The sequence below is a fragment of the Oncorhynchus mykiss genome, chromosome 27 (assembly GCF_057628025.1).
Source record: "Oncorhynchus mykiss isolate SJ-2025 chromosome 27, ASM5762802v1, whole genome shotgun sequence".
Classification (NCBI taxonomy): domain Eukaryota; kingdom Metazoa; phylum Chordata; class Actinopteri; order Salmoniformes; family Salmonidae; genus Oncorhynchus; species Oncorhynchus mykiss.
Genome location: NC_143048.1, coordinates 7,187,973 through 7,201,528, shown reverse-complemented (window position 1 = coordinate 7,201,528; position 13,556 = coordinate 7,187,973). Strand labels below are relative to the sequence as shown.

Below are 13,556 nucleotides of genomic sequence, written 5' to 3'. Positions count from 1 at the left end.
GAGACAGGCTGAAAAGTGTTTGCTGGAAAAAAAAGAAGGCTGTAGGCCTATTTAGTACAATCTGATAACAACATCAGATTGTCAACAAAATAATGTGAATGTTCAATCTTGAATTAAGCAATAACATTTATCTACCAGTAGCCTAATAAAAAAGGTATTGAACAGGCAGTGCTATAATGAATCTTCGAATGGGAGATTGACGAGGTTAGGGGCGTGTGTGACGCGTGTAGCTGTGGCAGACACTCGTCCACGGAGAATAGAAGAGAGAGAGAGAGCGTGCAGGGGAGGGAGGAGGAACTAAAAGAAAAAAGTTCAAACTAAAAATGGCTTCCTTGTCTTTGGAGTCTGCAGAACAATCCGAGAATAGCACGGAGGAGTCTACCCAAGAGGCCGCTCTGGTAAAAGAGGAGACGGATCCGGATGAAGTTTCAGAACAATTGCTCAAAACTTTCCAGAACTCGGCGCTCAGCTTTTCGACAGATCAAGTAGCATGTCTGTGCGAAGCCCTTCTACAGGCGGGCAATGTGGATCGCCTGTGGAGATTCCTATCAACCATCCCTCCTTCGGCCGAGCTGCTACGTGGCAACGAGACGCTGCTCAAGGCCCAGGCACTAGTCGCTTTCCACCGGGAAGAATTCAAGGAGCTGTACGCAATATTGGAAAGCCACGACTTCCACCCCAGCAACCATGGGTTCCTGCAGGACCTCTACTTACAGGCGCGCTACAAGGAGGCGGAGAGGTCCCGAGGTCGTAGCCTGGGCGCCGTGGACAAGTATCGGCTTCGGAAGAAGTTTCCCCTGCCGAAAACAATCTGGGATGGAGAGGAGACTGTGTATTGTTTCAAAGAGAAGTCTCGCAATGCACTGAAAGAGTGTTACAAAGGCAACAGGTATCCCACTCCAGACGAGAAGAAAAACTTGGCCAAAGTGACTGGACTCTCCCTCACGCAAGTTAGCAATTGGTTCAAGAACCGACGGCAGAGAGACCGAACCCCGTCCGGTACCAACAGCAAAAGGTAGGCTATGCATTCTTTTTATACATCTTGTTACCACGTACCCCATGAAAACCTTTATTTGAAACAACGTTTCATACACGATTGCATGTCAAAGATCAATGTCAAAATGGTTCCTCTTAAAATAAAACGTTTGTATGTAGTGTCATTTGCATAGTTGTTTATTGTTAGGGGCAGGCAGACTATGGGAGTTAATATAGCCTATACTGCTGTACACCGCACACACACACGCTGTTCTAATATTTAATTTTATTTGACTCATAAACAATGTTCACCGAGATTCTCCTGCTCATATGAGTAGGAGTGAGCGCTAGAAAGTAGCCTAACGTGGTAACCAATTCTTACCTAAATGGATCTGTCAGCGGCAATATTATTTTAGTGTTCCAAACATGTTCTATGTAATGCAGACTTTTCTAAAGAATGGGCTCGACTGTGCGGTTGATCTCAACTACGGTTAATGTTCAGCATATTTCAATCAAATTCCATCAATCCCTGCAGTAACTACATCAATCTGCGCATGAACTCTGACAGTGATAACGCCACACATGTCTTAGAGAGCACGATTGGGAGCAAGAGCATGTTGCTTTGTTGTGAAATGTGAGATCCGGGCGCCCATTGTGGCTCAAGTTTCCTGAAATCCTGCACCGCAAAGTCTCCCGACGGACCTCGGCGCGCTGCCGATGCTCTGCACCGCTGGGGGAGCGGGAGCGAACATAGAGGAAATGGTGTTGATGCTGGGAAACAAAAGGAGGAAATATATCTAAAACCTTTCAAATGTATTCAGCTCTCCTGTGCACATTTTAAACCCCAAAAACGTTGTTTTATTTTACTGCAGGACTACAGGCTACAGTACACTCGCTTTGGCCAGGGAGGTTGGCAGCTTAAATGCAGCACAGCTACACAGGAAATTGGGTTTTCAATGTGTCAGTTGTTGATGTACTTTATTACCATATGTGTAGAGAGGAAGGTGTGTGTGTGGAGATAAAAAAGAAAAAAAAAAAGAATGCCAATCATCCCCCATGCAGTCCTGTCTTTATCTTCTCTATGGGCAGTGGGCGGCTGGGGGACTGTGTTAACCGTACTGCTTTAGTGCACCAGGATAGTTGAGGACATACACATCACATACTGTGTAAACCATAGGATCAGAGGAGATTCACTGACTGTTATTGACCTACCATGTGTTGTAACATTTAAATCCATTTCTCCTCTTTTTCCATGCCATCTATCATGCAATCCTTGCCTACTCCCCCTTCTTCCATATGCTGTCTCTGTTCATTGTCTCTCTCACACCACGGTTCACTCACCCTATCTTTCTCCTCTGCTCCTCCCCTGTGTTTTGTCAGTGAGTCCGATGGTAACCACAGCACAGACGATGAGGGTGATGACATCTCAGACAAACCAGAGGACATTGTGGGCTCCACAGCCTCCATCTCCCTCTCTGGCACCCCCTGCAGCACTGGAGGCCAGCTCTTCCTCAACGGGGCAGGTGGGTTCCTCACCGCCTCCCACCCCTTACTCATCAACGGGGGCTCCCTGATCTCCGGGGCAGGGGGTGGCGTCATCATCAACGGGCTGACCCTGAGCGATGGTCACACGGTTACCCTCAGCCCCATATCGGCTAACTCACCTCTGCTCTTCAATGGAGCGCAGGTCATATCCAAGAGCAGTGAGGATATGGGTCTTGAGGGCCAGGGGGTTATGGCCATGGAGGCCCAGCCCAGCTCTGCCATCTCCCTCCCTCTGACAGAGGATCTTAAGACGGACAATGTAAGCCTGACGAACCCCTCAACCATCCCCACCCTGGACTTCATCAATGTCCCAGAGGGGATGGTTCTCAAAGCCGAGGACATCCAGACAGTCTCTCCTTCCTCCTTGTCTTCCCCCTCAACATTCTCCCCCACCTCCCTTTCCTCCCTGGTTCTGACTCAAAATGGCTGCCTCTCCGACACCCTCACCCTTCCGGTCTCTATGTCCTCTCCGGGTGTGGTCATCTCCAGCCCTGTAGTGGGCCTCCCCAGCCAGCAGGGGGAGTATGTGGTGTTTGCCACGGCTGGTTCTCAGCTCACCCCCTCCAGCTCCATCTGCCAGGTGGTGTCCTCCTACAGCTACTCCACCCCACAGGTATTCTCCCTGCCTCAGGTGGTGCCCTCCATCCAGGGTGTCCCCGTATCCCAACTGGTCCAACACACACCTGGAGGCCAGGTGTCCCAGTGTCCCCAGTTAATCCCGGTGTCCCCCCTCACCTCCTCTCTCCCCCAGGGCACCCTCTCCCAGTTCCAGGCCCACCAGACTCTGAACATTGCCCCCCGCCTCGCCCAACCCCTCCCCCAGCATCATACTAGTTCCTCTACGTTGGGAGAGGGAACCACCATCCTCTCCCTTTCCCAGCTCCCCAACGGACAGCTCCCCCAGGGACTCACACTCCAGCTGGGTGAACAGACCTCAGCTACCATCCCCACTCTGACCCAGATCCAGTCCCCACTAGGCCATCACCAGATCATCTCTCAGTCCAAAGAGACAATCCCAGGCCAGTTGGTTCCCCTCTCCCTGCCCCAGCTGGTGCCTGTCTCCTCCACGGGACAACTCTCCTTCCCTCAGGTGGGCCCGTCCACCCCTTCTCTATCTGGATCTGGTGGAGCCTTCCAGATCCTAACCTCGGCCCCTGGAGGTGGGATGACTCAGGGGCCCTTCAGGATAAACCAGCTGGGACCCCTCCAGACTGTAGTCCCCCCGACCAGCATGGCTCCTGGTGTCCAGCTCCTCAACTCCGGGGTCATTCAGCTCCCCTCCGCCTCGCCAGGTAACTTAAGACTTGGACACACTGAGAAGACTGACTGCCGATTGGTACTTAGGTACTGTCGGCATTCAACTTTTTGTTGTTCACATCATATCGATCAACCGCTGATCAGATCGTTAAAATACTCCAGGCCACAAGGTGGCGGTAGCTTTTTTAAGCTTTGTTTGGCTTTTGCTTGATAGCTAATGTTAGCTAACTATCAAGGTGTGCTAATGTTATTGCTAGCGAGCTAGCTAGAATTTGTAGTAAGCCCATGTGGCCATCTGGCTAGTAACAACAACTAGATAACTTAAGTAGCTAGCAACATTATAGGTCATTAAATCAACATGGATTTGTTTTTGAATGAAGTAGCTGACTGTTAGCCGTCAACAATCAGTGCAGTAGCTAGCTAGCTTTGTTGTGCTAACTGGCAAATGGTTATCCTAACTGTTTAGCTAATGTTAGCTAGCAATGGAACTGGCACTGGCAGTATGGGATAGTGGAGAGTGAATGAAGTGATTTATTCATCATCTTGCTAGATGGCTAGTTCACAAACTCTAGGCAGCATTCTGGCTTCTCCTTAGTTGTCAGCCATTTGCTTCGCCTACGAATACTTTGTGAACTACAATCCCGGGCACTGTGTTTTAAGGTTTAGAAAAGTCAATAATCATCGCTTGCAATATGGCTTTTTGAAACATATGACCCTTATATTTCATCAGCGAGAAAGAGTCCTTCAAATCAAAATGATACAGTACATTTACTATAGCAGTTTTGTACAGAGCCATGCAGCTGTGTAATGGAACTGAGAGTCATGATAAAGTGCTAGCTAGATAGCTAGCTTGGTAAAGCAGCTAGTGTTATGTGTATTGTGCTGCACTTTACCACCCAATGTGTTTCATATGAAGTGTTGTGTGACTGCCTGGCTCAGTTAGCAAGCTAACGTGGGATTGATGTCACCAGGAAAAGGTGCCTTTTTTCCTTGTCTTCTGTTGATCCTCCTTTTTCGGAGAAGGTGGGAGCTGCATCCCAATATGGCGAGTGTGGGTGTGTTAAGGAAATTAGTGGGTGTGTGAAGTGCTCTGCTATAGGTTAGACGTTTTTTTGATTGAGTGGTGTTTTAATTTTTTTTTTACTTCCATTCCTTACCCCACAACTACTGTAGATTGAGCTACGCTATCGCAAGAGTTTGGACTTCTATTTTGAAGCTAGAGGATGAATCTGAGTAGTATTTCACTGGCAGTTCTACATTAATTGTATATTATCAATTCTACCTGACGATTTGTTTATTTAGTTTTTTAAAGTACTGGTGATGGGTGTACTGTTGCTTCATGCGTTGTATGCGCGTGCTTACTGTGACTGTCAACCTGATACTAGGGAGCTACTTCCCACGCCATTGCCGGACAGTAATGCTTGTCAAGCGGGAGCAAAGGGCACTGTGTCCCGGTGTTGTTGCTGTTTATGCCCTCCCCATTACCTAGGTCCCTGGACTTCGAAGCCAGTTCCACTGCATGTTTTCATTGCTCCCCTCTAATCAGGGACTGATTTTAGACCTGGGACATCAGGTGTGTGCAATTAATTATCAGGAAGAACAGAAAACCATCAGGCTCCAGATCTCATAGGGTAAGAGTTGAATACCCCTGATCTGGACTGTATGTGCATGTTTCAAGGTGACATCTAGATGGTTATCAATATTAGTTATACCATGTGTAGGTTACTATCCTAATTAAAATAAAATCATGGAAGGGGAAAAAAGTGGCCACGTTAGCTACCGCCGGTGACGCGACCGTGGTATCATGGGCAGGTCTCAGGTTGGCTGGCATGTCCATACAACACCGGTGCACTGGTCGCTGGCTTATCGACTCGTCGTGCAGCCCAATCAGCCACGCGAAATGGTCTTTAGTGGCAACAAATCTGCCCAATTAGCTGATTCTCTTACCACACATCCACTCGCCCATACTCCGGTTGCCATGTTGAACTGCAGCTACCCAGAGTTGTCTTTTTGGCTTCCCTACAGGGGGTTTGTGCTCTCTGATCGTCTCAGATTCAAGTCGTGAAGAACGTCAAGTTCGTCGGTACGCAACAAGAGGTGTCTTTTTGTTCTAACAAGAGAATGGCCTCCTACTGTGCTATTGGCAGTCAGTCTTCTCCGAGTGTCTGACATTATTGAGTCATTTGCTTTTTAGGGAAAATATAGCTATGTCATTGTTGGTTGATGAAATGCTAACATATTTCCCACTACTACTTCCCTACTAATTCCTCCACTTCCACCTCTCCTCTGTCCTGTAGGGAATCTCCTCTATGGTGGAAGCCCCATCCTGAGTTACCAGAACGGCAAGCTGATCCTAACTATCCCAGCTGGCATCCAGTTCGGCAGCCTGCCCATGAAACCCGTCCCTGAGGCTTCTAACCACCACACCAACGGAGTAGGCCCTGGACTCACCCTCAACCCTGTAATCCAACCTACACCTACCCTCCTCCCAGTCTCCACCTCCGTCCCAACGTCCAACACCCTCCAGACATCCCCCCTCTGCTTCATCAACTCCTCTCCGCTCTACTGCACTCCTGAGATGGGTGTCCCCACCAACCAGCCCCACTCCACCACCTCCCCACACACCCTGGACCTCTCTGCCACCCACACCCCTCCCAATGCCCTCACCCCAGAGAGCATGCTCTCGCTCAGCCCCATGTGCAGTGGAGTGACCCCCACCACTCAGCTCTCCCACACCACCTGGAGCCCTGTCCCCCTCTCCACCTCTGCCAGCCTGACTATGTTTGACGTCCGTGGGAAGGGAGATCTGCCCGAGGACCCGCCTCTGCTGGACCTACCTGGAGGCGAGGCCCTGCTACTAGGCAGCACCTCTCCAGAACAGGATGTGGACAGGGGGTCGCCATTGGGGGACCCAGTGGAGATGGATGGAGACCCCAAGATCCTCACCCAGCTACAATCAGTCCCTGTGGATGATGGGTTGGGGCTGTAATCCAGTCCCCCAGCCCACACCACCACAAACTGTTACAGAACAATCTGGAAGGTTTTGTTTGTCTGACCTCAGTGCTCCCCTGGCTAGGTTTGCATTGAGGAGTGGACAGGCTTTGACTCGTAAGAGAAAGGTGCTTTGACTAAATAAATCCTCTGCCGATGATCCCTTGGATAAACCGTCATGGGATAGGCTGATTGTATGCAACGCGGAATGACCTGGAGGATGGCCTTTCATACAGGCTAGCCTATTCCCTGATTTGTGTTACTCAACTGTCCACTGCTTAGTCTCCACAATTTAAGCACTCATCTGCCTTCCATAAGCCCAGAGCCCTTCCTGTGTCCAGTCAGAGCACAACGTTTATTTGTAAGGACATTCTGCTACTTTTGTGCACAGACGTGCGTTTCAGCCAAGACTATTTGTACTACAAGGGAATGAATGCCTTGGGTTTTATATGTGGTGTTGGTTGAGCAGTATGCCACGGCCAGGCTCTGTCTTAAGTCTCTAAACACAGTCAAATGCAGACACAGACGAGCGTTCAGTCCTGTTGAGTTGGTGGTTCTGCATGGCTGGCTGCTCACTCTAGTGTTGGTGTAGTTTTGAGTGCTGCCGAGTATTGCACGGTTTGGCCTCGGTGAAGGCTACAGAGAGTGGACTGACAGTGGCACCAGAGACCCCGGACTTCTAGCTTTGAGATGGACTGTGTACCCCTCTCTGTCAAAACTGGTCACCAGTGTCACCGCATCAAGGGCGCCGGCTCATCATTTAACTACATTTTGGTATAAATGCTAAGCGCTATCGCATCTGAGGTATGTAGGAGGAAATGGGAGTCCCCTGAGATTTCTTTTTTTATTTTTTATTTTTTTACTCTATGCAATCAATGCATGTTCCTCGTGTAAATATGACCATGTGACACAGATATGACATGTATTACAAGCAGTATGTAAGCAAGTCTAATTGGGATAGACCAAGCTTTTATTAAAGACAAGCCTTTTTATACACTATGAAATCTCATGCGCGTGCACTACAAAACGCCTGATCACATTGTTGGATATTTCCAGTTGAATGCGCCACAATCGTACACTACATTGTATATTGCGTCTATGAATGACAAAAAAAAAATATTGTGTTCTTATATTACTTGTATGGGTTTGATCTAGACCTAGTAAGTGCCTTATTATCCAGTTGCTGAGGTTGGCGGGCCAGTTTTCTTGCCTTTTATCTTCAAAGTGAAGAATGTGTTCTACTCTTCACAAAATGTAAGCACCATTGATACAAGCTACTTCCCACATTGATGTTGAATGTGAGTTTTGTGATAACCCTTAACCCTCTTGAACTCCAGAGAAACGTAATCTAGTACTCTGTTGCGCGGCAGTTGCTCGTTTAGCGTGACTTAACGCCTACCATGACATAATAACCATTGAGATCTCCCTCCTCACTGTACGTTTTGCACATTTTCGTCCTTGTCATGTTTTACGTCTTTGGCGATGGCCAAATTCTATTCTGAAAACCTGCTGCCTTTGCTCTGTTCTTGACTAATTGCGCTCACTGTTCTGAAGGGGACGGGATAGGTCGAATCAGCTGGTTAAGTTTCAGGCAGCCTCTGTTTATCCTGATATCAGCAACAGTGAGTCATGAAGCCCTGAGAGCAGGCGGCAGGACTCCTAGAATGGAATGCTATCCAGCGAGACGTGGTGCAGATGTTCTCGCCATAAACTTTAAAATACTCACCATCTCTCCACAACCACAGCACAAATAGCAATTAGTTCTCTGGCCAACGGTACAACAACACTACTCTTCAGTGTCACTCCCAACTGTATGTTTTTGTTTGTGTATTTAAAGCATGTATCAATCATTTTCTAGTAGTAGCTTTGAATGAAAAAACGAGCCGTCCATGAGGAAATTGGACAAAGGAAAATGCATCAATGGACCTTCCCAGGGGCTGGCTGGTTGTACAGTCTCAGAATGTGTACAGTCGTGGCCAAAAGTTGAGAGAATGACACATATACATTTTCACCAGGTTTGCTGCTTCAGTGTCTTTTAGATATTTTTGTCAGATGTTACTGTGGAATACTGAAGTATAATTACAAGCATTTCATAAGTGTCAATGGCTTTTATTGACAATTACATGCAGTTGATGCAAAGAGTCAATATTTGCAGTGTTGACTGTTCTTTTTCAAGACCTCTGCAATCCGCCCTGGCATGCTGTCAATTAACTTCTGGGCCACATCCTGACTGATGGGCGCTCATTCTTGTATAATCAATGCTTGGCATTTGTCATAATTTGGGTTTTTGTTTGTCCACCTGCCTCTTGAGGATTGACCACAAGTTCTCAAAGGGATTAAGGTCTGGGGAGTTTCCTGGTCATGGACCCAAAATATCAATGTTTTGTTCCCTGAGCCACTTGGAGCACCTTGCCATAAGGCAAAAGTGATAACTATCATGCTGGAAAAGGCATTGTTCGTCACCAAACTGTCCCTGGATGGTTGGGAGAAGTTGCTCTCAGAGGATGTGTTGGTACCATTCTTTTTTCATGGTTGTGTTCTTAGGCAAAATTGTGAGTGAGCCCACCTCCTTGGCTGAGAAGCAACCCCACACATGAATGGTCTCAGGATGCTTTACTGTTGGCATGACACATGACTGATGGTAGCGCTCACCTTGTCTTCTCCGGACAAGATTTGTTCCGGATGTACCAAACAATCGGAAAGGGGATTATGAGCAAATGACTTTACCCCAGTCCTCAGCAGTCCAATCCCTGTACATTTTGCAGAATATCAGTCTGTCCCTGATGTTTTTCCTGGAGAGAAGTGGCTTCTTTGCTGCCCTTCTTGACACCAGGCCATCCTCAAAGTCTTCGCCTCACTGTGCGTGCAGATGCACTCACACCTGCCTGCTGCCATTTTTGAGCAAGCTCTGTACTGGTGGTGCCCCGATCCCGCAACTGAATCAACTTTAGGAGACGGTCCTGGCGCTTGCTGGACTTTCTTTGGTGCCCTGAAGCCTTCTTCACAACAATTGAACCGCTCTCCTTGAAGTTCTTGATGATCCGATAAATGGTTGATTTAGGTGCAATCTTACTGGCAGCAATATCCTTGCCTGTGAAGCCCTTTTTGTGCAAAGCAATGATGACACCACATGTTGCCTTGCAGGTAACAATGATTGACAGAGGAAGAACAATGATTCCAAGCACCACCTTCCATTTGAAGCTTCCAGTCTGTTATTCAAACTCAATCAGCATGACAGAGTGATCTCCAGCCTTGTCAACACTCACACCTGTGTTAACGAGAGAATCACCAACATGATGTCAACTGGTCCTTTTGTGGCAGGGCTGAAATGCAGTGGAAATGTTATTTTGGGGGATTCCATTAATTTGCATGGCAAATAGGGACTTTGCAATTAATTGCAATTCATCTGATCACTCATCATAACATTCTGGAGTATATGCAAATTGCCATCATACAAACTGAGTCAGCAGACTTTGAAAATTAATATTTGTGTCATTCTCAACTTTTGGCCACTACTGTAGATAATGATGACATCACCACTTCTCAAATGATATTATACACGTACAATCTGAATAGGATGTTAATACCTGTAGCATTCACGTGCCAAAGGAATGTTGCAAGTTGTTTTTTATTGGTGTTTGGACTTTTTTTGTTGGTTCGGAGCGGTTTTTGTATACGATACTGTGCATGAGTTGGACACTAAAGGAGTGTGTGTGTGTGTTTTGTTTATCCATGAGCCCAACCCTTGTCTACATGTAGTGGTTTTTCTCTTTTAGTGTGTGGTGCTCCAAAGGCTGTTTGTGCACAATCTCCTACACACACACACACACACACACAGACACGTGTGCGCACACACACAACCTTCAGCTGAGTTATCCAAAGATATGAATTTTTTTAATGTACTTTTTAATAGCGAGTAAAGGGACTATTAGAATTTAATGTCTTTTGTCCTCTTTTGAGAGGTTGGTTTTGTACTTAAAGTTATTTTATTTTTTATATACAGTTTTATTGTGATTCTAATAAACTACATTTAGAATACATTTGTTTTGGGTGAATTTTGTAAATGTGAACGCTTCTCTATTTAAATCTCCATGTGAGATTCGTAGGGGTCAAGGGATCAAACTATTGAGTGCTTACACTACCAAATCACATTTTAGAAGCTCAATTTGGTTTGTAAATTAGATTTAAATACTCTTGTTTGAACAACACAATCATGCTTTCTATCTGGATGAATGGGTACACAACTGAGTACAATCTGGTGTGTGTGTGTGACTGTTTTTGTAACCCCCATGCTCTCAGGTTACCTGTGAGTTCAACATTGCCAGGGCGGGACCGGGTATGGATAAGGATATATATATATATATATATATATATATATATATATTATATTATATTATATTATATTATATTATATATATATATATATATATATATATATATATATTATATATTATATATATACACACACGTTCACACAGACTTCACCCAACAGCAGCTCTCTCTAAAACATTTCCCTTCACTGAGAGAGTTGTGAAAGGTCAGAGGTAAGCCAACTAACCTTTTGACCTCTTGGTGTGCATGGGCTCCATCTCCATGGCGATGGTCTTCTCGGTAGAACAGGTGGCGTATGTGCGAGGTCCTTCTGCAGAGCGGACGCATGGAGCGCTTGACTGACTTCCTCTACACTCTTCCCCCCTCTACCTCCTCTTGCCTGGGGGGTCTGGAGAGCATCCTGAAGGCGCGGGCTGCCATGGCCTTCCATCTGGGGCGCTTCTCGGACCTCTACGCCCTCCTGGAGGGCTTCCACTTCTCCAATCGCAGCCACCCCCTGCTGCAGCAGCTCTGGCTGAGGGCACACTACCTGGAGGCCGAGTGTCAGAGAGGGCGCCCCCTTGGGGCTGTGGGGAAGTACCGCATACGCCGTAAGTTTCCCCTGCCAAGAACCATCTGGGATGGAGAGGAGACCAGCTACTGCTTCAAGGTACAGTGAATGAAATCTGCTAGGTTTGTTTGAGCAGATATTAATACTATATTTAATCATTATACTGCCTCAGCATGTTTGCTTCTTGTAAAACGAAATGTCCCTGGGACCTGGTCCATAATTAAGCTGTCTGTAATGCATTAGGTGTTGCATCTGAGTTTAGCCCTTGTGGTGTCAAGATGGGGTATGTCAAGACAAAAGGGACTTTCTACCTGGATATTAAGCCTACAGTGTGTTACACTCCGTCTGCTCCAAATGCACTGAACACCTGTCTTCACAGGACCAGTCAAAGCAATATGATGGCTGTAACGTCCCTCATCAGTGCAGATGAAGGGAAGGAGATGAGGAGCAGAGGCCTCTTACTGCTACCATGAACTTTAAATCATTAACCTACTTGTTTCAGAAATCCGAGGTTAATGTTCCTCTTTACAGGAGAAATCCCGGAGTGTGCTGTGGGAGTGGTATTACTGTAAACCCTACCCTTCACCACGTGAGAAACGAGCGCTTGCGGCCGCCACCGGTCTCACCGCCACCCCGGTGAGCAACTGGTTCAAGAACAGACGGCAACGAGACCGAGCAGCTCACGGTACTACCGGGTGAGTCTTCACTTTCTCCTTCTAATACATTTCATGAGAAATAGTTCTAACGTTCTAAAATAGTTCTTTAATTTTTATTGACTACATTAGTCATTTAGCTGACAGCTTTGCAGTGGACTACCACTGCCCTCTTCTGGCACAACCAGGGAACTGACGTGCTCTCTCTCTCTCCTCTTAGGGAACAGAAAGGTTGTGGACCACCTCTTGGCTCCAACAGAACCCCAGGAGCAGCATATCCAAAGGCCTACCCCTTCTCTGACAATGGACGTTCACCTCCAGGCAGCCCCAGTCCCCTCTTCTCCTGTTCACAGCCCCCACTTCTGAGCCATATGGGTGGGGGACAACTCTGAATCTCTTCACTACCTGAGCCATCATGTATAGTCGGCTCACTTCATAGGCACGATTCACTTGTCCTGCCAGAAATGTATGTAAGACCATTCAATCTTTTGAGTAGCGTAGTTTCATGATACCCTGTACCGAAAACTGTAGGTTGTGTTAAATCAAAGTCAAAAGCAAAACATTTTTTAAATAGTTTAATTGAAAACACAAATGTGTCATCAGACCTAATCATTGACAAGCACTTGAAGCATTTGGGAATAAACAATATGGTTTGAAAAAAAATGTGCTCCCATATCATGCTTCCTGAACACAACCCAGGTTGCAGCTGAGAGAAACCACGGCCAAATGTTAGTACAGCCAGAACAAGCACACAGCCTCTCCCACTGTATGTCCCATAGGGACGGGTGTGAGATGATTCCTATTCACTGAGCTTAAACAACATCATCCAGTGTGTGCACGCAAGCTGCCTGCCTCCCGCAGAGGCAATCCGGCCTATTTAGATTCAGACTGACACTTTTGATTCAGCTGTGTTCTTATCCAGCTTATTTTCGCCCAGCACCTTCTCTGATTGAAGCCGTTTTTGAAATCAGCACTCTGGTAAGATGTGAGACAGATGACATGCTAAACCAAGCCTGGGCCGGAAACCTCTTGGGGAGAGGTAATGCATACAGAAGATATCCAGTGATGGGACAACCATTTCAATGTCATTCATTGTTATGTTCAAGTTTTTTCGGTCACTGCCATGCTCTGTGAATACAACCGTCAATGTCAGCTCAACGAGCTTATGGCATGAAATCAAGTCTACAGTCTGATATTCACTGAGTGTTGGAAAATCACAACAGAGGACCATATAGCATAAAGAAAAGATTAGG

At 46.7% G+C, this 13,556-nt stretch overlaps 1 protein-coding gene and 1 pseudogene across 2 annotated transcripts; both read left to right on the top strand.

Annotated features, from left to right (window-relative positions):
- The first annotated feature begins 235 nt into the window (after positions 1-235).
- On the top strand, positions 236-10,806 carry LOC110507410 (uncharacterized). The gene is made up of 3 exons (XM_021587394.3): positions 236-1,015; positions 2,356-3,812; positions 6,075-10,806. Exons 1-3 carry the CDS (start codon positions 324-326, stop codon positions 6,764-6,766), a joined length of 2,841 nt encoding a protein of 946 aa, XP_021443069.3. The 5' UTR covers positions 236-323; the 3' UTR covers positions 6,767-10,806.
- A 441-nt stretch (positions 10,807-11,247) lies between these two features.
- LOC110507409 (homeobox protein six1a-like) lies at positions 11,248-12,814 on the top strand (annotated as a pseudogene). Its single transcript, XR_016492612.1, has 3 exons — positions 11,248-11,749; positions 12,182-12,345; positions 12,524-12,814. The product of XR_016492612.1 is annotated as a homeobox protein six1a-like (transcript).
- The last annotated feature ends 742 nt before the right edge of the window (positions 12,815-13,556 follow it).

Bases quoted from the DNA above. Each gene is read 5' to 3' on its own strand.
- LOC110507410 (XM_021587394.3), top strand. From the start codon at position 324: ATGGCTTCCTTGTCTTTGGAGTCTGCAGAACAATCCGAGAATAGCACG. The intron at 1,016-2,355 runs GTAGGCTATGCA...GTGTTTTGTCAG, and splicing joins TCCGGTACCAACAGCAAAAG to TGAGTCCGATGGTAACCACA. The intron at 3,813-6,074 runs GTAACTTAAGAC...TCTGTCCTGTAG, and splicing joins GCTCCCCTCCGCCTCGCCAG to GGAATCTCCTCTATGGTGGA.